The sequence below is a fragment of the Taudactylus pleione genome, unplaced genomic scaffold (assembly GCF_031769625.1).
Source record: "Taudactylus pleione unplaced genomic scaffold, aTauple2 ptg000627l, whole genome shotgun sequence".
NCBI lineage: Eukaryota > Metazoa > Chordata > Amphibia > Anura > Myobatrachidae > Taudactylus > Taudactylus pleione.
This window is the reverse complement of record NW_028285029.1, coordinates 1,405,858-1,431,022: the sequence shown is the minus strand read 5'-3', so window position 1 is coordinate 1,431,022 and position 25,165 is coordinate 1,405,858. Positions and strand designations below refer to the sequence as shown.

General features: G+C 39.8%; 1 protein-coding gene across 1 annotated transcript in view; it reads right to left on the bottom strand.

The window, feature by feature from the left end:
* Positions 1 to 13,836: 13,836 nt before the first annotated feature.
* LOC148479252 (vomeronasal type-2 receptor 26-like) overlaps positions 13,837 to 25,165 on the bottom strand; it is a 41,699-nt gene continuing 30,370 nt past the window's right edge. The window contains exons 4-5 of the mRNA XM_088454671.1: positions 21,494 to 21,617; positions 13,837 to 14,750 (exon numbers count right to left, since the gene is read on the bottom strand). Coding sequence (XP_088310797.1) covers positions 13,837 to 14,750; positions 21,494 to 21,617 — 1,038 coding nt within the window. The remainder of the gene's footprint in view (positions 14,751 to 21,493; positions 21,618 to 25,165) is intronic.

Here is a 25,165-nt window from a genome sequence, read left to right as displayed (position 1 = left end):
CCCGGCACGCCCACCAAAGGGGGCGTGCTGTCAGTCACCATCGACAGCACGCCCCCTTTGATGAGACACTCCGAGCGAAGGAAAGTCCTTCGCTCGTCGGGTCTCGCGCATGCGCTCGACGGAGCTCCCTCCGTCGTGCGCATGCGCAGTGGGGACCATCGACCCACTTGCAAGCGGACAGCCGCTCACGAGTGGGTCTGAATGAGGGCCATTGTTTCCACTCACAGGAGACCTCTGATTGACTTGCTACAAAGTTATTAAGTGTCATATGAGGAGATATATTGATTCTATTATTTTCAATATACCACATTTGGAATAGATATCCATCTTTTATGCCGTTATTATATTTTTTGTATATGTTTTTTTATTATGATGATATCGATATCATAGCTTGTATTTATGTATAACTCATCTGTGTTTTATATTATAATTATTAAATAATTTTTTGATTACTATTTCTAGCTGTGCAAGACTACTGTTTGTTAGTTCTAGTTGTTTGTTATGTTACCTTCACAGTAGGTTTCCATTGGCCTTGCAGCGCAAGTATCACGTATTTTTGATGTATATTTAATACTCTGGATTGTATCGATAGCGCTTTGTTTGTTCTTTTTTTAGCCAAAGGTTGAAACACTGAATCTCGGGCAGAAATTATTGGTCTCCCAGGGGGATGCTCCAAATTCTTGTGGATTTTCGGGTGCGTATAAATTATAGGACTCACCAGAAAGTCCACTTTCAGAAATTCAACCAATTCTTTCCCAAACCAGTTGTTAACATACTCCAAATCAATCAAATCATCTACTTTATTTTTGATCAAAGCTGTTGGATTTCTATGCAACTTCTCGTATGTATTAGTTTCTGAAAGTTGACGCATAATCTCATCATTATACTCTATCCAGTCCTGGATAACAATGGCTCTACCTTTATCGGCGGGCTGAAATACCAAATTAGTGTTTTTTTTAAGAGAGCATAAAGCCTCCCTTTCACTTTTCATTAAATTATCAAAAATATATGTGCCACTATTATTACAAATCTCATGTTCAGTGACCCTGAGGAAAGTTTTTAAACTAGCATTACTAGATGGGGGGTCAAAAACCGATGGATTATTTAAGGAAGTACATTCTTGGAGTGTATCACTATTTGTTGGAAAAAATTCTCTCAAGCGCATTTTACGACCAAATCTATAATGATCTATACCCCATTTGTAAACGTTATGTCGATAAGTGGGCGCAAATGACAATCCTCTCGATAATAGATTAATTTCTGCCTCATATAAGGGATAGCTTGATAAATTAAATACCAGGTCTAGGTCCTTCTTCGCCTTGACCTTCTTTTTGATACCCCTAAAAAACCACTAGGCTGTCTATTATCAGGGTTGTCTGTGTCTGTGGTTGACTGCAATGTCTACCAGAGACAAGCCAACAAGTTTATTAGATCTCTGGAACCTCTGAGATTTTCTGTGTCCCTGCTCACCAGTTAACCACCTATAAACGGTGTGGTTTTTATAGTCATTATTAACTGTAGTGAGTTTTTTTCTTTTAAAGGTCACCGGTTCCTTCTCATAAGTATCAACCTGCATGGCAAGTTTATCTAACCATTTATCAGTGTTATCATTAGCAAATGTCTCATCATGTGTTCTACTGAACTGTGCAATATCACTCTTAGGCCCTCATTCAGAGCCGTACGCTCTGAGCAGAGCGCACGCTCTGAATGAGGGCCGGCCTCCACAACTATGGAGCGTCCTCCTGTACGCTCGTATAGCTGTGGGTCACCACCCACAACCTATACGAGCGTGCAGTTTGATGGCCGCGATGGTCGTGACCATCGCGACCATCGAAACTGCGTACAGAAGCCTGCAGTTGAGTATCTCAACCGCAAGGCCCTGGAGTGATTTTGGCTCTATCAGAGCCAAAATCACTGCCACTGACATCACTAGTGATGTCAGTGGGCCGGCTTCTGACGGTAGGCGTTCCCTTAGGAACGCCCCCGTCAGGGAGGCACGCCCCCGGCACGCCCACCAAAGGGGGCATGCTGTCAATCAACATCGACAGCACGCCCCCTTTGATCAGGCACAACGAGCGAAGGAAAGTCCTTCGCTTGTCGCGTCTGGCGCATGCGCACGACGGAGCTCCCTCCGTCGTGCGCATGCTCAGTGCACACCATCGACCCACTTGCGAGCGGACAGCTGCTCGCGAGTGGGTCTGAATCAGGCCCTTAGTTTTTTAAGTTCTGAAGCCACCTCCTCAACCACTAAGAGGATGAGATCTAGGGAACACTTGTTTAACACTGCGCACCAATGGCTACAGAACACCGGATTGTTACAACCAATAGTGGGCACGTTATTAATCCTAAATCCACGCAGGATCTGCTTGATTCTGAAGTATTCAGACAAAAACTGTCTGTGTAATTCAAAGTCAATTTCTCGACGTGTTAATCTCAGGAGCCTACAATATAAATCTTGTAGTTTCAGTAGGTAACTCCTGAAATTCAAACTGATCAAACAAAAATTTCTCTGTGTCATCATCTGTTAAAGACAAGACTCCGCATTTATTTATTTATTATTTTATTACCAGTTATTTATATAGCGCACACATATTCCGCTGCGCTTTTACAGAGAAAAGTTGGCCATTCACATCAGTCCCTGTTCCATATCACATGCACGCAAGCACAGGGAGAATATACAAACTCCGCACAGTTATGGCCATGGTGGGAATTGAACCCACAACCTCAGTGCTGTGAGGTAGTAATGCTAACCATTACACCGTCTGTGCTGCCATTCAGTCTGAATAAATAATTCCTCGTCGAGAAAATTGGAAGCACCTGCCAACATACTTAAAACTACAGGCAAAGTTAACACAAAGACAAAGAGAAAAAAAGGACAAACTTTCAATAATTGGAGTGACACACTAGACCTGGTATATAACTTATCAAGCTATCCCTTATATGAGGCAGAAATGAATCTATTATCGAGAGGATTGTCATTTGTGCCAACTTATCGACATAACGCTTACAAATGGGGTATAGATCATTATAGATTTGGTCGTAAAATGTGCTTGAGAGAATTTTTTTCAACAAATAGAGATACATGCCAAGAATGTACTAACTTAAAGAAACCATCGGTTTTTGACCCCCCATCTAGTAATGCTAGTTTAAAAACATTCCTCAGGGTCACTGAACATGAGATTTCTAATAACAGTGGCACATATATTTTTGATAATTTAATGAAAAGTGAAATGGAGGCTTTATGCTCTCAGAAAAAAACACTAATTTGGTATTTTGGCCTGCCGATAAAGGCGGAGCCATTGTTATCCAGGACTGGATAGAGTATAACGATGAGATTATGCGTCAACTTTCAGACACTAATACATATGAGAAGTTGAATAGAAATCCAACTGCTTTGATCAAAAATAAAGTAGATGATTTGATTGGTTTGGGGTATGTTAACAACTGGTTGGGGAAAGAATTGGTTGAATTTTTGAAAGTGGACTTTCTGGTGAGTCCTATAATTTATACGCTCCCCAAAATCCACAAGAATTTGGAGCATCCCCCTGTGTTTCAACCTTTGGCTATTTATATTGATTCCATCTTGCAGCCTATAGTCACCAAGGGTAATAGCTATATTAGAGATACTGGTGATTTTTTGAATCAACTGAAAAAGTTAACTACTCTTCCACCAGATGTACTTTTGTTAACAATGGATGTATGTTTGTTGTATATGATTATTCCCCATGAGGGTGGTTTGGCTGATTTACAAAAGGCAATGACCAACGCCCAGCACTATAATGATCATCCGCCGATTGAATTTTCGTTGGAACTGACTAGGTTAATTCTGTTTTACAATTACTTTATGTACGGTACAGATTACTATAGACAATGCTCCGGGGATGGCGATGGCATCTAATCTCACACCGGCATACACCAATTTGTATATGGTGGACTTCCTGCTGTTTTGGAGTAAGATTATCTTCCATAAATGCTTTATAGATTATATTTTTCTAATATGGAGTGACACTAAAGAAGCCTTTCTTGATATGATGACCTACCTAAATTGTCTTGACACCCCAGTTAGATTCACCTATGCTGCTGATGAAAAGCAGATTAATTTTTTGGACCTGACAGTGTACACTGATGGTTCAAAATTGGGGACTACCCTATATAGGAAGGAGACAGATCAAAATACGTTTTTACATGCCTCAAGTTTCCTTCCAGTCCACTTGAAGGATAGTTTACCAACATCCCATTTTCTCCAGGTACTAAGGAAAAATACAGATAATGCTAATTCATCAGTACAAATTATTGAAATGACTAAAAAGTTCCTGGAACATGGGTACAAGAAGAAAACAGTACAATGGTGCCTTACCAAAGCTTATAAACGCTTCAACCAAGGTGTGTCAGTGGATGACAGACCAAATACTAAAGATCATATGGTCTATGTAAGCACATATGATGGTAAATCAAATGTTGCTAGGAAACTGGTGAAACAACATTGGCCGATCATATCATCAGATAGCAGCTTGAAGTCTATTTGACCGTATCCTTAACTGATGGCCTACCGGAGGGGCCCAAACTTAAAGGACCTATTGATGAGACCAATGGCGAGACCGGTCCCAGACAGGACATTGACTTGGTTGAATAGTCAAAAACCGGGATGCTTCAAATTCACTGGATGTGTTACACGTGGATCAATGCAACCAGGTTAATTTCAATTCCACATCCATGGACGGTCGTAAAGTACATATCAAGTATAAGTTGGTTTGCACTATGGACCATGTTATATGCACACTTACTTGCCCTTGTGGTTTAGTGTAGTTTGGAATGACCTCCAGGTGCTTTCAGGAATGAATGGCTAACCATTGGCTCTCTATTTGCCAGGCCATGACTACGGGTACTACAGATAAACCTGTTGCTGCTCATTTCCTGGAGATGAAACATCAAGTTGCTACTTTAAAATGTAGAGTGATCGATTGGGTACCTCCCCCCATTAAGGGTGGTGATAGGGTACTCAAGTTGTGTAAACTGGAGAACTATTGGATTAACAGGCTTGGCACCATGACTCCTTGTGGTCTGAATGAATCTAACCATATGAATATGTTTCTTAAATGATAAGTGGGGTTAAAATGCTTTAGGGATATTGGGTATGGTCATGTTTATTTCTATTTTTAGATGTATTGTCTTATATGTTGTTATTTTTAAAGTATCTCCATATATACACCTACTTCCAGTCCACCGAAGGTTAATTCTAATGTCTTTGACACCATTTCCAACGTCTCCCTGGCAATGGCAGCTCCGTATGAGACCATGTGTGCAGGCTCTAAGGAGTGTGCTGACATCAGCGTGTGAGTGGACACAGCTGATTCAGGGTAATTGGAGGTAAGGATTGGTAAGGATTGGTATATATGGAGGGCTTTTTATGTATGTATGTTATATTGCTATTTGACAAGCATGCTGCTGGATGTAATGGCTCCTGCTGACATATTGATGCTTATGGTGATGTTGTCCTGACAAAGGTAGCAAGAGACCGAAACATCGATATGATTATTATTATTATTATTATCCTTTATATATATTGCGCAACAAAGGTTCCGCAGCACCTTACACAGTACATAAATGAGCACACAAGAAAAACAGTTAATAGTAATACAAAACAATGCAGGACAAGGACAAGGTTATAAACTCAGCTGCAAAACACATGCAGCAGGACATGAGCAACCAGGTGTTAGGTGCCGTTGTGGGGAGTTAGGAGTAAATTATACTATAAGTAGGGGGAGGAGAAGCACGTGAGGATGAGGGCCCTGCTCGTGAGAGCTTACATTCTAAAGGGGAAGGGCAGACAGACAGGGGCGACACAGAGGGGTAGATAGTGAAGAAGGAGCATGGAGCAGTGGGTTAGGATATGTGCTGCGGAATGTGTGTGTATAAGACGACCTGATGTTATGTAAAAATTAAGTCATTCATACATCTATCTCTATGATAGAAAATAGATTGTTTGTGTTATTTACATGAGAGATGTACAAAGTAAAGTAGAAGCACTTTAATTTGTGTGTTACATTTTAGCATCTATATACAGCCTGACAAGAAATGCAGCTATTATGGGACTGTCCCGCCATCCTAATACAGTAGTGACTACTTTAGTTCCAGCTGCTGGGTGCTATGCCATGCTCCTGTGAGTGGGTGCATCTCACATGCTAGACCCACTCACAAATGGGTGCAGCCATACATGATGTGGTCCCACAGGATGTTGCAGTACCCGGGCCCAGAATTTCTCTTGGCAGCCCTGGAGGTGACAGACAGAACGAGGAGGGAATGGGGCTTAGTAGTGGGGTAACAAGACCATGGAGGGAGGTGGTTGAGAGTGGAGGTATAGGAGAGGTGGGGGAAAGAAGCAGAGGGTTGGAAGCAGACTGATGAGAGAATAAAAGGAAGAACAGCAAGTGGAGGAAACAGGAGGGGGAAGAGAGGGATGGATAAAGTAGAGGATTATGTGGACATAGAATATGGGGGTTGTGTGAAGTAAGGGTGTTCATGCTGTGGACAAGGTAATAATTGAGATGTAAACTGGAGTGGAGGCTGTGAGATATAGAGTCAGTGTGGATTAAAGTTGTTAAATGTTCAAAAATACATGTGAAGAACAGTGCTGCTAATGTATGAGCGCAGCTCCAAAAGTGATATATAAAGGAGAGGTGTGTGAGTAGTGGGTGCAGGAATTAGTTTTTAAACAAATGATTAAAGTGGATAGATGTGACACAATTGGAAAAGGCAATACAAAATGAATGAGGACAAAATTACAATGTACCCGAGCTGATCCAGTCCAAAGTGTTCTGATCAACAAAGATCAATCAACAAGAGCAGTACACAGACAGGGGAGCACTTGCAGTGTCCAAGCAGTGAGTGCAGTAAGTAGTTGCCTGGATATGCATACAGCAGAAGATGTTGATTTTGTTCATTCACATAAGTATGTTGCTTCTTGTTGTTCAGAAATTGTTCTGGTTTTGAGTTTCTTTTCCCTCAGTTTTCCTCCAGTTTAACTGCAGCGTAACTCCGACTTAGTTATCAAATTGTATTTACACTTATAATCAGAACACTTTGAATCTTAACACAGACTATGGCAGCCACCGGCTATGCAGCCTGAGTGAGCAGTAATATCTAAAGTTACAAACATGTGTCTCTGTGCTCACTGATTGGGACCCCACCCCGAAAGCTCTAACACACACTAAATTGGGATGCAATAAAGTCTAAGATAAACAATTTGTGAGAAGGGGGGAGGCCAACACAGATTCACAATACATTCCTAACTTCCTTTAGATAAATTGCTCTTAGTATAGCAGTAGTTGTAATTTACCCAGTATAAATTTTCAAAACTGTGCTGAGGCAATCACTAAAACAGCATCTGATGGGAGCAGTAGTTGTAATTTACCCAGTATACATTTTCAAAACTGTGCTGAGGCAATCACTAAAACAGCATCTGATGGGAGCAGTAGTTGTAATTTACCCAGTATAAATTTTCAAAACTGTGCTGAGGCAATCACTAAAACAGCATCTGATGGGAGCAGTAGTTGTAATTTACCTGTGGAATGCAGAGAAGAAGTCACATCAGTCTTTGCATGGTGCGCATATGACAAATAAGATCTGCAGCGTAACTCCGACTTAGTTATCAAATTGTATTTACACTTTTAATCAGAACACTTTGAATCTTAACACAGACTATGGCAGCCACCGGCTATGCAGCCTGTCATATCATGTCATCATATCATGATGACATGATATGCTGCTCGGATATTTCTCTATAGGTGATATTATAGTTATACGGTCATAGGCAGCACTCTTAGCATACTAAAATGCAAAATATGAGGTGCAAAATCTACTATAGACATATATATATATATATATATATATATACAGATAGATGAATATATCAATAAATATAGATATATTGGGAGGGATGTGTGGGTTGTGTTGAGGGGGAAGAGGGCCCCAGAGATATCCATGTAACGGGCCCCAAGATTTCTGTTGCTGGCTCTGCATGCCATGCAGTACACAGTTTAACCGATGGGTGGCGGATGCTCCACAGATGAAAACTACAGTACTGAATACAATACTATAGCAGGGGATGGTGATCCACGAGAGGCTGGCCAATCATATGTCAAGACTAAACTGCTATAGACATTACAGTATATTGTACTCATTATGGGCTGTTCGCACTGCATACTGTCACAACATGGTGTAAAGACACCTGTTCTAAATATGTCTGGCCTAAACATTCACAGGTCGTTTTTTATACAGTAGATCATTTTAGGTTCAAAGTTCTTAAAGTGCAGGTACTCTTCTCAAAATTCTGCATTGATCCTCAGGAAGTGGGCAGAATGTGGGAAATGCCTACTCTACCGGGGGTGCAGGGGGTTACCCAAAAAATCGTGAGATCTCGCGACTTTCGGGGGAGTAGGCATGTATGTATTATTGTATCTTCAAAGCTTTTAATTAAAGCGCATCAATTAAGTTCACTATTGTTATTGTACTGTGTGAAATTCACTGCATACTACAGCACCTCCCCCCACCATCACTCATTTCTATCTAATCCAACTGAGCTCACTGACCAGGTGGATAGCATCAATGATCAGTGTGTGTGTGTGTGTGTGTGTGACCAAGGTGTAACTACTGTATAAGTCTTAGCATAGAAAGAACATGATGCAACATTAGACTAGAAGTGACAACACTGATGTTGTGATAGCAAAAACAACATTGATGGTGCAACACTATACTAGCAGCATTAACAATGATGGTGCAACACTATAATAGCAGCATTAACATTGATGGTGCGACACTATAATAGCAGTATTAACACTCATGGTATGACACTAGACTAACAGTGTGACATGTAGCACACCCCTGCGTCAATGAAGTATGTGTCCGTGCTGCCATGGTCCATTGCGGTTACCTGCCTCATAGCTCTCATTGGCCATTTTGTCAACTTGATTCATCCCAGATGTCAGCTGAAGGTCCAGACACATGCAACAACAATGAAAGTATACTTTCACCTGGAAGACCTGCAATGTTTAGCACCTCTTTACCACTGGCCATACTGTATTTGGAACACCAGTGCCTGATATTACTGTATTCTCTGTACAGTACATCCCAGGTACCAGAATTGGGGAAAGTGTGTCAATTTTGATGGAAGCTGACATAAAATATTGATCCCCAACAGTTACAATTACAATAACAAAGATATTATAAAGGACATATTGAATGGGTTACTATGGATGGCCATATAAAAGCCATGGAGGATGATAATCAGACAGCCAGTGGTCAAAGGACAGCAAGCATCCAACAGTGAAACACAATACAGTGACATCCACATGACCTGAAACTGCTGTGATGTGCTAAAAGATTCAGAGCACATGCTCTAACTTGCTGTAACTCAGCAATACAAATGCATCTTTATCTTATCCCTCTTTCCACCCCTCCTTCTTCTCCTCTTCTTTGGGGTGCTACTCAAATGTACAAATTATAACAGTTAGTCCTCTATACTTTTATACTCTCTCCTGAGTAATGCCTATCTTAAATATTGGCTCCTGAAATGTGGGAGGTATTAACTCCCCAGCGAAAAGGAGAACAATTATTTTATACCTTATTAAACTGATGGTTGACTTGGCTTTTCTTCAGGAAACTCAACTAACCTCAGAAAACACTAGAAAATTATCTCTGTTGAACTGGTGTGTATTGGTTTATTCCCCTTATTCTGTAACTCTATAGTTGAGTCATTATTTTGGCAAAATGTAACCTTCCAATAGAAATCCTGAATACCATCACTGATCCCAATGGCCGTTTTGATGTAGTTACTCTAACCATACATGGCTTTAACTATGTTTTGAGTAATGTTTATGATCCTAATGTATATTCAAAAAATTTCTATTAGAAACTTTTACGAATTCTTACTCCTTTCGCTATTGATCCTCTCATTGTATGTGGGGATTTCAAGTTAATATCTTTTGGTTTTTTAAAATAAGTGCTCTATTTCCTCCTATTCCACTACACTACCTAAATTAGGGGCTCCCATTTTGCTAAAAGATTACATCTAGTAGACACTTGGAGAGCTCTACATCCTACAGACAAGAGTTTACATGCCTGTTGGCTGCTCATAATACCCTATCCCACATAAATTATATCCTTCTCTCATATACTCTTTTTCCTAAAAGAGCTGCAGACTCACAAATTGACACATATGTCTTAGTGACTAATGCTAGATGTTAGATCATACCTTAGTTACTAATGCTTTACATATTACTGATGAACAAGGAGCAATAAAAATATGGAAGTTTCCTTCAAAAGTCCAGGAATGATGATGTTCGTCCATGTAAGATGTCCAGGAATGATGATGTTCGTCCATGTAAGATGATGTTCGTCCATGTAAGATGACGTTTAGCCTCTTTCTGAGTTCCGTTTTTTTGGAGGGAAAAATCCGAACTCAACGTGCAAAATCGAACCTATCCAAGCCTGCACATCCCTATTAAAAATATTTTTTGATCTATGTTCTTGCACTCAGCACTTTACAACCTTAGGAGTTATGAATTTTTTATATATGCTAACTGTTATTTTATTATAAGCATAAGAGAATGCATTATTAGATCCATTATATACTGTATTTTGATTAACTCATTTCTTGTCACTTTTTCAATTTGTTGATTTGTGTAGTATTCTCCTTATATATTTTTTTGATTAATGTGTTTGCACTTAGCACTTTTAACAACCTTAGGAGGTATGAAATTTTGATCTCTATGTGTGTGTTTTTTAGAAACATATTTATCTGCATGAATAAATTTATATTTATCTCTGTTGATTTTCATTGACAAATAGTGGTCCTTATCCATGGGTAATTCCATGAATATGGTAGATAAATTCCTATGATTTTATAATATATGCTTATTTGGAATCTATAATCAATATTTTTTCAAGGATTTGTGTATATGTGTGTGTATATATATATGTATCATTAGTCTTTATAGATTTTTTGCCCTATTTCATTAATTATTTTATAATGTATAATAATAAAAGTTAACTTTTAATATATTGTGACAGAGTGTGCCCCTACCTATGGGAGTTATCTTTTTACATCTTTCCTTTCTTTATCCATTGTTATTAGACTCCTTGGGAGCACCTCTGTCTTCTGTTTATTATCTTGTTCTAGGGCCTTTCAATAGTACATACTATTTAACTTCTCCGCCAATAGAGAGTATAATTGCTATTCCCTGTGCTGCATTCCCCACTTTCCCACTTCCCTTTCCTTGTTCATTTACACTTTCCACATGTTTTTCATATAATAAGCTACGGACCCATATTCCATTGCTGCAATGCAGATGATATCATGGAAATATCTTGCATATAGCACAATCATGATGTGTTCAGCATCTCCATACACTGAAAGTTTTCAGAGCTTGAATGTGGGGACTAACACTAACTTCAGGAAGAGATCCAGACTGCAAGGAGGGATCCATTCAGATTATTCCACCTTGGACTTAGTGGGCATGCATGGTCTAGAGTCACATATGCCTAGTAACACTGCCAAGATGGTAGCCGGCAGTGTCAAATTTTTCTGCTACTATTAGTGATGAAGTTAATAGAGTTAGAGATCTTGGGACAACTGATTTTCACTATTGCTCCAGTAGACTTGGAACTTCCACTGCAAATTGCCACAAGTGACACCCATTGCATTTTAATGAATAATATGTTCAATGATAAGGTTGTTAAGGAGATGTGTCAGTACTCCAAATATAGAATTAACTAAATAGGATTAGTATAAGCTAATTGTGAATTGTGTGTAGAGTTTCTTAGCTAAGAGCATTAGACAAGAGCTGTAAGCACATTTTGGATCTAGGGCCATATTCAATTTGAGCGGACCCGCGATACTTTTCCGCCTCCTGGACTTTCCCCCTGCTTCGCCTGTTTTGCAAGCAGAAAAGTATCGCGCGCGTGCCCGCGTATCCCCGTATTCAATTTGAAAGTAGGTGAAAACGGGACCCGGCGAAACTTGAACAGGCAGAAAGTACTGTCAGATTTGGGGAAATCAGCCTGACACCCCCCAAAAGATGCTCTGACATGGGGGTTAGTTATGGTACCCCCCAATTTGGCTTGCTGAAGGTATTTGGTGTTTTTAAAAGGGCTCAATAGCTGCTAAATAGCGTTTTCTGTATGTGGTGCAGAATAGTATTCAGGAGTATTTTTTGCAGAAAATAACTTATCCCAGCAAATTTGGGGTACTTGTAAATTGGGGGGAGGCATATTTAAAAGTTGCTAAAGTTAAGTTTAAAAATCCATGAAAAATCCACCTGCCGCAATCACCTGCAATGTAAAAAACACCTGGGGCATACTTGGGAACCCCCCATAGTCAAGTTTGGAAGTTTTTAACTTTGTCCCCCAACATTTTTTTTTTTTTGCCCCCAAATTGAAAGTAATTTTATGGGGTGTCCTTAAGTCTTTTTATATAATTTTTTGATGCAGTTTACCTTTGGGGGACTGTCTGAAGGCTGCACGAGGGTTCCTGCAACTTTTCACCCCAAAACACCAATTCTGCACTTTTTTCTGCCTGCTATTCATAGGCGAAACTTTTCGTAGGCGGAAAGTCTTCCAAATTGAATACGGAGGAAATTCAAAACAGGCGAAAATGACGTCATCGGCAAAAAGTTTCCACCAAAAAAGCGCGAAAACGGCTTTACACCTCAAATTGAATACGGGCCTAAGTCGGTTTAAAAGTAAAAACACTTGCAGTAAATACAGCTGTGTTGTTATGCACCAAGCATCTATACGCCATATGGTGTAACTGAGCCGCTCTGAGAGGTGTAGCGTACCATCTTTTTCTTTCAATTTTGCATCTTATTCACATTGCAGATGCAGCAAAACACAACTCACAGTGCACTACAGACATTGGGCTGTGGCTTTAACTGCCCAATAATTATGCTGGATACACACTTAGTGATGTGTACCCAGACAATATGTTGGTACGACGGGCCAACATATCGTACTTCAGGTACACATTGAGCAATGTAGTGAATGACGGAATGGTCCCTCATTTTGTCCTTCATTATCTGTAACAGCACTGCATGCAATATTGTCTGGTTTGCCATGCAGCATGGCCAACCAGACAATATTGCATGCGAACGCAGGAGCACGCAGATAGTCCATACACACTGGATGAATCGGCCAATATGTCATTCAGTTTCAGCTGGAAATGACATATCGGGCCAACATCGTCCTAGTGTGTACCCAGATTTAGTTTTAAACACATAATGTACAAAGTCACCGATGAAACGAAACAGAACTTGGCATGAGAAAAAGGTGCGGCCACTGCATCATAGCACTTTGTATACATATTCATACTCAGTTGCATACAGACGTACAAATGTTGCACATCAATAGTTTCTTTACTTTAATTAGTTTTATTTTTGCAAATAAGATGCACATTTTGAGCAAGAAAGACGATCGATGCAGTTGAGTTGCCTGGGATCTGGCGCATTTCGAGAGGATGTTTGGTGCAACTGAAGTCACTGTATAAGTTGACACATTTGTATCATGTATATGTTTATAATGCACATATATGCACACATTTTCAGATCTACATATAAACATAAATATGATATTTCTACACTTGGCATAAATGTAATTCTTATGCCACTGACAGAAATGTATATAACATCTCTGCTTATGTGCAAAAATATGCTATTTTGTGTGCTTCTTTTAAGTGTAATTTATTCTAATTTTCCAAACAACTTGGAACCAGGTCCATTGTCTCCAGGTGTTTATATAATATCATTAAATTATGGTCTGGAGTATATTACAGGATATCAAATCATATTATGAGGAACTGTTTTTTCCTCGGACCAAAAGTTCTTTTCTGATCACTTCAGGTCTCATCAGTATATAGTAGCATTTAGGGAAAAATATGCAGCCTAATATCCCAAAACATGAGGATAATATAGCAAATACTTCTACAATCACCATATTTTTCCCCTTGGTGCTCAGATAGGCTGGGATGGTACAGATCCAAACACTGCAGAACACCAGCATGCTGAATGTGATGTATTTGGCCTCATTATAAATGTCAGGTAATGTCCTCACCATGAAAGCCAGAAAAAAACTCATAGACGCCAGGAACCCCATGTAACCCAACATGAAATAAAAGGCCAGCACATAACCCTCATTACATTGGATGATGATAGTCCCAGGATATGTGTCCATGTTAAACTCTTGAAATGGAGGAGAAACTGACAACCAAATGACACCATTCAGGACCTGGACAGAAGAGCAGAACAAAAGTAAAGTATTTGATAGCTTGACTCCCATCCATTTTTTCCAGTAGCTTCCAGGTCTTGTAGCCTTAAAAGCGATGCAAACTGTGATAGTCTTGGCCAGGACAGAGGAAACAGCGATAGTAAATATGATTCCAAAATAGATTTGGCGCAACATGCAGGTTATAAGTTGTGGGCGACCGAGGAAAAGAAACACAGAAAGTAAACTCAACTTTAGAGAAATGAGGAGAATAAAGCTGAGGTTCCGGTTATTAGCTCTGACAATTTGGCTGTTCCTGAAGGAAATGAATAATCCAATTATGAAGACAATTATAATAGAAAATAATACAGTGGTGGCAGCAAACACTGAGGTTACAGTGTCCATTTCATATGAAAGAAACTCTTGAGCTTTGGAAATACATTGGTTTCTTGCATCATTAGGCCATTCTTTGTCATTGCATTTCACACAATTTTCATTGTCTATGAAACAAAAGTAACATAATAAAATACTTTAGCAGTACTGCTGATCTTGAATATTACTATGCTCTCTTTTTCACCTCTTCCTCCTTCATTCTTCCTCTCTCTTTCCCTCCTCTCATTCAGGGACAAATTATTAATTTTGTTCTGATCATTTTTATTCCTTATCACCGCATATCATACAAAGGTAAGAAATGTTTTAATATGGAAAATTAATAACACTCTCCTGCTGGGAAAAAGGCCTTGATAAGAGTGCATTCCAGCAAAGAATAAGACATAACTGATAGATTATGTAAGTAATAAATACCAGTCACACTATGAAATCTAATAATAATAATAATAATAATAATAATAATAATAATAATAATAAAAATAATAAGCTTGGTGATTATAGAAAAGTGTCTATGACAAAGAAACTAGTCAGGAACCTAAAGCGTGGAATCCTACCTCTCATATTGTTCACTGAAATCCGGCATTTGGACTATATTTGGGATCCAGGGATTTCCATACTAAATCTCCCACTGACAGTGTTTTCTTGTTTAATAACTAATTCTGCAAGTACTGTACACCTTGAATTGAAAAGTCAACCAGGACCTGAATGAAAATGGAATACCAAGCGCAATATCCTATAGGGTACTGATACTGTCCACTAATTCAGGGTCATCAAGAGTCCATATACATAACAAATCTTCCTTCCAATGCGAACGTTTCGCCGGGGTGGCTTGGTCACCTGATCAGGTGACCAAGCTACCCCGGCGAAATGTGCGTCCTGCCTGCAGACTGCATTAGCATCAGCAATCCCACACACACGGCACAACAGCCTTGGTCCACTGACTATCTTGGCGAGGGATAACTTCTGCTCAGGACAGTTTATCTGATTGGATAGTCAGTGGAGGAACGTTTATTTCAAGCTTAAATATCTATCAACATAGAACTTCTTCTCAGGAGAGTTTATCTGATTGGATAGTTGGTGGAGGGACGTTTATTTCAAGTTTATATGTGAGTAAGAATATTATAAATCCACTCATATAAAACACACCCACTGATTGGTTAAATTTTCTCTTCTTTTGGAGGAACTAAGGGGAAGAGATACGTTCGCATTGGAAGGAAGATTTGTGATGTATATGGACTCTTGATGACCCTGTATTAGTGGACAATATCATTACCCTATAGGATATTGCACTTGGTATACCATTTTCATTCTATATTATAAGTGTGGTGGGGACCACATTCTTACCTAGCAGCATTTTCCAGAATTGGGAGTGCAGAGTTTATTCATTTTTTTCATAAATCAGGACCTGAAACCTGATAACAACAGCTAGGACTCGGAAACCCATGAGAAGCTATTACCAGCTGAAAACAGTTTGTAAAGCTGGGTATATACTGACAGATATATGGGATGATCAATTGATCAGCCAATATACCTGGTGCCCATCAGCCAGTGTGAACAAGCGATGACGTCGTTCACAGACATATTGCGTCGGCTATGCTGCACAGCAGATGGGCAGATATATTTGCAGATATATCTGTCCATTGGCAAGTGTGTACGGGCAATCAGCATGCAGTGGCAGCCACGGAGAGGGGGGAGGACCCTTACCCCAGCCAGGGACCCGTGGCTGCCTGGAAGATGATGGTCGTTCAGTGTATATGACCAACCATAATCTGCAGATATATCTTTGCACTGTGTTCCCACCTTAAGACACACTAGCTTAATAATAATTTCTTTACATTGACTTGATCCTAAACTGGCAAAATCAGTTTTACACATACCTGCACTTTGGAGAAATAGAAGTTATTTGTTACTGCACTAACTCGGACACAAATGGGAGCTTATTGAATATATAATGAGTAGGAGGAACTAGCCTTTTATGTTTTCTCTGTTTTTTTGATTGTTACATTGTTATATTTAATGCATTTTGGGCCATATTCAATTGCAGGTGAAAAACCGTTCTCGGTGAAAAGTTTTCGCCGATGATGTCAACTTTCCACCCAATTCAATTGCAATGCCTTTTCGCCTAAGCGGAAAGTCTATGCATTCAAATAGGTGAAAAAGATTCGCCTCTGAATGGAGGCGGAAAAAAGTGCAGTTTTGGGGTGCAAAGTTGCAGAAACCCCCATGCATTCATAGGACAGTCCCCTAAAGGTAAACTGCATCAAAAAAAGTTGTAAAAATCTTTTGGACACCACAAAAAAATACTTTCACTTGGGGGGTGAAAAAGTGCAAAATTGGGGGACAAAAATAAAAACTAGCGAAATAGACTTCAGGGGGGTCCCCAAGTATTCCCCAGGTGTTTTTTACTTTGCAGGTGTTTGCGGCAGTTCGATTTTCCAAGTTTTTTAAAGCTTCACTTTAGCAACTTATAAATATGCTAGCCCCCATTTTCAGGTACCCCAAATTTGCTGGGACTAGTTACTTTACAGAAAAAATATTGCTAAATGCTATTCTTCACCCCTTATGCAAATATGCAAATTAGCACCTATTGCGACCATTTAAGTACCCGAAATACCTTCAGCAGGGCTATTTGGGGGGTATCCATACTGATCCCCCATGTTAGTGCATCTTTTGGGGGGTGTCAGGCTGATTTCCCCAAAACTGACAGCACTTTTTGCCTGTTTGAGTTTCTCCAGGTGCCATTTTCACCTCCATTGGAATTGAATAGGGAGAAAAGCGGCCACGTGCGCTATACTTTTCCTGATCCAAAACCAGCGATGTAGGCGGAAAGTGCACCAGGTGAAAAGTCTGGGACTTTTCGCCAGCAATTGAATATGGCCCTTTGTCTTAATTATAAGGAACTTTTAGAGTATAGTTATAATTTTATGTTTCACATATTCAAGTTGACACAATGCAGGTTGTTATTTCTTTTCTGTTTAGTTTTGAGTAAATTTCCCCTTTCAATTCAACCCGATGCTTTGGTTCAACTTTTATTTATACCTATAGTTTGGACACTGCGCCAGGGATATTTTTTGTTTTTGTTTAGAGTACATAGGGCCTTCTTCAAAGGATTTTGGACACAGTGGACTAATGTATTAGTCACATTCATGTGCACAGAGTCTCCCCAGCCACTGCTTACATACAAAAGAGAAAACATTGGTTGCACATTGGTCACACATGGAACATCTGAGCAACCCTACGCTGTCTCAGAATGTCTGCCTCACCTAAGATGCTGGGATCTCTCTTTTGTAGTCACCCCCATAACCTCTCCCAAATGCTGACTACCTGTCACTCACTTTGTGAATAAATAAAATGCATCCGTCATTACTAGTACATTGTTTAAGTGTACAGTGCATCTTTGGGGCAAGTGCAGTAGAAACAATTTGCTCCACTATACCCAACATTGACATTGTGTCGGCCTCTGAATCTTGCCCATAGGGAGAACTTCTAGAATGCTTAAAGGAAGATGGGAAGTACATCTCTGTAATAAAAAATGGTTATGACGTACACAGCATGCATGATCTAACACCTAAATATCCTGTCAGATCTATCAGACTATGGGATTCAAAAAATTATGGGAATTGGAGAAAAAAAGGCAATGATAATTTCTGCCAAAACCAGAGATTAAAATGATAAATTAGTTAAAATGCCTCTTTGCATCAGTATTGAATATAGTTGTTTACATCCTGTATATAAGATATTTTATTACTTTGTTCATATGAATGGTCACCAATATTTACGTACTACATCTTTCCATTCTTATGAGGATTATTACCCAATATGCCCATACACCTATATTCATATTGTTAGAGTAGATAACTACTTTATGTGCCTGATTCTGATTTGGGAGTAAAGCAAAAAAGAGCAAGTAACTGTGCAACTAAGCAAAACCATGTTACCCTGTAGGTGAGGTGGATTTAAAATGGGCAAAGATCATACTTGTCTACACTTCCGGAGGTCGCGGGAGGCTCATGATTTTTTGGGCAGCCCCCCCGCACCCTCAGAAGTGTAGGCAGATCTCCCACATCCTGCCAACTTCCTAGTGAAGCAGGCAGGATGGGGAGATTTAATGAGGAATTTGCAGGTCCATGAGTGGGGGCGGGGCTAAACAGCCCAATTTGCATCATTTATCCTAGCCCCCTCCTCACAGACCTGTGAATCCCAGACTTTTCTGAGAAAGGGACGGGGCCCCCCGAATCAGCCTGCAGCAGGTCTCCGGGCGGCTCCTGAAAGGATTTACAAAAAGTTGGTAAGTTTGGCAAAGATTTAGATTAAAAAGAGGTGTGTCCAAACTCAAATCTATATTGCTGCAAAAATAAAGCTGTCCAGAATGTGTGAGATACATACAAAATAAGCCAGCATTTACGCTGCTTGCAAAAAAATAAGTATTTGCACCCCTTGCATTGCAACATGATTTGTCCAGGTACACAGTTACTAGCTTTTCATTTTGCTTTACATTCAACTCAGATTCAAGGGCCTATTCATCAACACTAAAATAAAATGTTTAAGGACATTTTCCTTAATACACGTTATTTTAGTCTTCATTAAGAGACTCAACACAGGAGATATCACTGATATCTCCTAGTTAAGTCCCCCTGCATTAATTTCCACACTCCCCATACATTAGTATGGAGATGTGGAAATTATGGTATTCATCAAATTCCAGCTGGTGAGGTCCCAAGGTGTCTCCCTCCAGCACTCTGGTCCATCCTCTGGCTCCAGTGGCTGTTCTGAGACGTGTTCTCCCAGCAGGACACAATAAAGTTTAGAAAAAAACACATTTTTTTTTCTAAACTGTACTGTGTGCTGCTGGGAGACCACGTGTCAGAACAGCAGGACGGAGCCGAAGGCGTTGCATCGGGCAGGTACATGCGGGGATGGGGGGGGAGGTATGCGGAGAGGGAGGGGTGGAGGTATTCGGAGGGGGGGATACAAAATTACCGCAGATGTAGGCAGTGCTGCCCATACGCTGGTTTTACAGATGTAACAGCGCATGCGCAGCATGGATTCCAGCTGCGGTAACTTAGAGTACAGAGGGAAAACTATCTATTTCCCGATGAGCTGTCATCATGAAAATGACAGCTTTTCGAAATAGATAGTTATAGGGAGGAGGAATTATGAATTCCTCTGGTAATTAGGTAGAACTCCATGCGAGTTCTAAACCTAATTACCTCCAGAGAATTTTTAGGTATGATGAATAGGGTCCTCAGACCTTATGTATGCATTTACTACTACACACAAGTCCCACATGCCGGAAAGGCAGTAACACCACGTTCTGGTTCACAAGGGTAAACTCTAAGAGCCATTTGCAAGACTTCCCGCAGGACCTAGATATATGTGAGTCTCATCCCATACACCACTAAAGCCTAAATTATGTTTTCAGATTCCTGACCAGCAATCGGTATGTACTGTACATATCCACTGACAGGGAACCAGCAGTAGTTGTGAGGAATCTTGTTTGTAAACACCAACGAAAACCCCAATATATTACATTAAGCACCTTATTATAGGATGGATGAATATCATATTTACCCAAACATTTTACAAACAAGCCCTAACATTATAATCTACAGACATGAAACCAGTGCCTGGCTATGAAGTCTGCAAAAACAGGTACAGTAGGTGATAACAGCATAGTCCACCAACAATTTTATATTTATATTTAGGCCTCCTAGTTTGGTATGTTAACCTCTTTTGCTCTGTCTTCTTTACTCTTTTACTTCACCTCATCATTGCTGCATTCTATCTCTTATCCTTCACAATGGCCTATGAATCTTCCCTGCTATGCTTTTAGCTGCCATCTTATGGACCCCTTTCACTCATCCTCCCCAATTCTATCTTCTTTTCACACTCTTCATTTTTTACATCAAATTGCATCTGAATCATTAGACAGCAGAGCTACAGTAGTATTGGAATAATTTTGCTGGTTCCACTGCCAATGTAATGTGGATACTGTGATGTTACATATCCATTCCCCCTTTTCCTGACCCAAACTTGGCTCCATATTTGGAGTGCAGAAATCGCTACTACTCTCATGCTGATCCTCCATCCCAGCCTGTGAGTTTAACTGCTTGAGAAGAGCTACATGCGTATTGTGACTACACCCTCTTAGGACTGTGGTGGCACTTAAACTGTGTTCTAAGTATCTTTGGTGGAGGCACCAAGAAGTTTCTGTATCAGGGCACTACATTTCTCTTGGTTGCCCAGGCAACTGGAGAATGTCTGTGATGATGGATGCATAAAAGGATATTGGTGCAAAAGGGGAGATACAGTATCCGTGTAAAATCCTGAAATAAGACAAAAACTGAAATTTACTTTGTCCTGGTAAAAAATTAAAGTACATGAAGAAAAAAAAAGCCTAATTTTTTTCTAAGTGCTTTCTATAGTTTATTGGGTAAGATGGAACCAATTTGATGTATACAGTAGTAGTTTTAACATTTTTAAATTCAAAGCAATAAGTTATGTACAGTAGCATTGGTAAAATTGAGGGATGAATTTCAAAATGTTGCTTATTTGATATGCCAATATCTTTATATAAAAAGAGATGTGAAAAGAAATGAAGTCTCCACTATGGTGTAATATTTTTCAGCTTATTGTATTTTCATATAAAATATTAACCCTTTTCCAAAGGTCAGAACTTTTAAGATTAGTTAAGTGATCTAAAAAACACAAATAAACAAACAAGAACAAAAACAACTGTTAAAAAAAATATCGACATCACCCCCATCTATTCATTTTTGGTCATTTTAAGTTTCTAGTAGTGTGCCCTTTGCTTGTAACTGCAAAGTAAAATAGTATATCACTGTACATTTACCAGACTTATGGGATATTTCTCCATCAGAACATGGTACACAGTCATAGCAACATACATGATATCCTTTCCCTGGAGATTTTCTGAATCCATCAAGACACTTTTGAGAACATTGACCTCTTGGAGACTGTTAAAAAAGGTAGAAAAAAAACACAGTTGTTGGAGGTTTAACTGATCCTTTTAGAATACTGGCAAGAAAGAATATATTGGATAGGGGACTTTGCTATTGAGGATTTTTTTTAGCAAATTTTGAGATTTAGCAGTTGAAAAAAAAGCAGATGCAATTTTCGAACTTTGTTTTCTTTGTTACATTAAACACCTAAAAATAAATGCTAACAGAAAAAGTATCCGTAAAACTTGAAGTACTGTAGGTGAAAATATTCTACTGGGCTCTCTGTTTTTCTTAAATTAAATTTCATTTTTTTTAAATTTTGTAATTTTTTAGTGTAAAAAATGTAACCTTGAAGACCTTGAGACACATGTAGTCCAACATGTAAGTACAAAATGCATTTTTTTATTTGTAATGGGGATGCACAGTAACATGATGTATGTCTCAATCTTTAATTAGATTGAGAAGTGTATACATTTAAAGAGGCAGATTAAAGGAGGGAAGGTGTAGCCACTGCTTCAGAGCCTGATGCTATGTATGCAATGCCTATATTTTTGCAGGTGAGTGTTGATTTTCGGTATTTATGCATGCATCAAAGTACACTACCATAGTCACACACAGCGACTATTTATTTGCAGTATGATTTATAGTCAGGGAAACATTTAAGGGAGGTAACGTAGAGTGTTGGTAAGGAAAAAATGTGAGCCATGACCATTTCAGGGGCAAATCTTACCCTGAAACTGTGAGCCTGTCCATTCTGCGGGACCATAGACTCACTCAGGACTGCAACAATTGAATGATCTGCAACCAATGCTGCATCTTTGTATGCAGATGGTACAACATTTTACGCAGATGCTTGGATTTCCTGGTGGATGCGACATTTGCATATTTTTACATAGCAGCTGCGTACAAATTTGCAGCTGTGGCAACAATAGCGTACAACTTTGAATCAGGTCCTGAGTTCTGTAAAAGTCATTTTAAGACATCCTATGTGCCATTTTGGGGTGGAAGTAGCTCAAGAGGTAAATATTTTGTGGTTATTTCTTCTCTGGTGCAAGACTCATTGGTGATGATCATTAGCAGCACATACCTTTCACTGGGGACAATTCAATTCAAAGCGAATTGAATAGTGCTGTGTGGTCGGAGAATGCTGGTTCTCGTGCCTTAACAAGGGTGTTAAGGTGCGGTAACCAGCATTTTCTGACCAAAGTGCTGGGCGCACGGCTGTTAGCGCTGTGCTATGCAGAAAAAAAGCTGTACACCCGGCACTTTGGTCGGATTTCTCCTCGCATCCCCAGGGGGTTGCGAGAGGAAATCCTTAGCATGCCCAAACAGCGCGTTGAATTGAATAGCTGCGGGAGCTCCCTCCCATCGCTATTCAACATCTCACTGAATTGAACTCTCCCTATTGGCCGTATAAAGTAGAAAAATAAGAGAATAAATAATCCCCTAAAAGTAAAACCAGCTGTAGTGATACCAGCCTAGGCAGGAATTGTCAAAGCACAGGATCCACCATGAAATTTCCATTAGCATCATTACACTATGCCACATACAGTACTTGGTTGTACTATAACAAGCAAACTGGAAGGTGAAACTGCCATAATTCAAACTAATCCTAGGCTGGTCATAATGATGCTGTATTATTTTGGTGGATTTTGGTGGATCAGTCCTGCAAATATAAGGCATGCTTCCCCTAGGATATGCCAGCCCTAGACATATAGCTCTAGGGCACCTCAACATTGTGGTTTTCAGTTAATACTGTAAATTTTAAAAAATATTATTTTTATGTTATGTCTGTAGAAGTAAACATCATGCCTAGTCCAACATTGCGTGATTGGGAATGCTGTCATGTACTACCGCAGTACGATCTCCAGCATAACCATGACATTCTGGTATGCAAGGATACAATATTGGAAAATATTTCCCATGATCTGAGGTGAGAACATGGGGGATCCCCATTAAAGTGATATTCAGTTAGCATTTAGAAAGCTAGAAATTATATACAGTAACTATCTAGCATCTATCCATCTATCTAACATAGTATGCAATGTTTTAGTCATCTTAATTTACCTATGTCTCTGTGTGTTGTGGCAAATATAAAACTTAGCTAATAATTTTTCTCTCTTCTTAAATAACCTCACCTCCCTCAATTTCATTATCTATGGACTGCAGTCTAGAGATGACCAGTGAGTGGATGAGAAGTCTAAATTGCCTCCAGGCTGATAAAGGATCTCATCCAGGAGATATGTCTGAGATTGAAAAGGCAAAACTGCAAAATGGACTGAATTTAAAGTTTGAAGGAGTGGGAGGAGTATGCAAGTGCACTGTCTAGGAAATATCCTTGACTCCTCCCACTCCTTCAAACTTTAAATTAAGTCCCTTTTGCAGTTTTGCCTTTTCAATCTCAGACATATCTCCAGGATGAGATCCTTTATCACCCTGGAGGCATCTAAGACCCTCATCCACTCACTGGTCATCTCTAGACTGGTCTACTGTAACATCCTCATATCTGGTATCCCCAACACCCACCTGTCACCACTCTAATCTGCTCCCCAATGCTGCTGCCCAACTCATCTTTCTCTCCAAATGAAATACATCTGTACCCCCTTCTTTTCAAGCACTTCAGAACCCAATTCAAACTTCTCACAGTCACAAAGATCTCACCCAATCCTCTCCTCTTTACATCTCTGACCTCATCTATCACTACATGCCTGCTTACCAAATTCACTCCACTAATGAATGCCACTTAAATGTTCCCAATCTTATGAAAACATGATATCCTCTTATATCCCTAGGCTTTGCTACCCAATTACCAAAAAATTACACAATTCACTCAAAACTTACCTGTACAGATGTGTCCTCACTAACCATGCTAAAAAGCTCAATCTGGCAATCCACAGAAAATGCAACTGAGTTGTGACAAGTTTTGTAAGGAAAGTGCATCTTATTTGGTCTACAGTTTATGACCATTGTAAAATGCACAAGTATCTATCAGCTTTGTGCGATGTCCAACATGGACGCTAACCTGAGAAAAAGGCAAAATGATGGGGGCCAATGAGAACATTCTGTACCAGTCTTGTGCTCAATGTGTGACTTTATACCAACTTACCAACTCCATTGCAACAAAAAATATCCTAAACACCCAGTATACTATGGGGGTGATTCAGCAAGGATCATAATTGCAAATCTGCATGCAGGTATATACTGTAGTGTGTAGTGCAGGCATATACTGTAGTGTGTAGTGCAGGCATATACTGTAGTGTGTAGTGCAGGCATATACTGTAGTGTGTAGTGCAGGTATATACTGTAGTGTGTAGTGCATGCATATACTGTAGTGTGTAGTGCATGCAGGCAGCTTTGCAATTCCACTCTTGCTAATATGCAAATGCAGCAAGAGGTGTATGACACCTCCTGCTGCATTTGCGATCCCAGCACTATGATAGAGGTCAAAGGCTGGGATCACCATTGTGTCCATTGGTGGTTGATGGTCACGATGGTGGATGTCGCTGGGCTGTCGGCCAGCTGAATAAGCCTCAGCTTACTCAGGCTGGCTGGCTGGCTTGCAA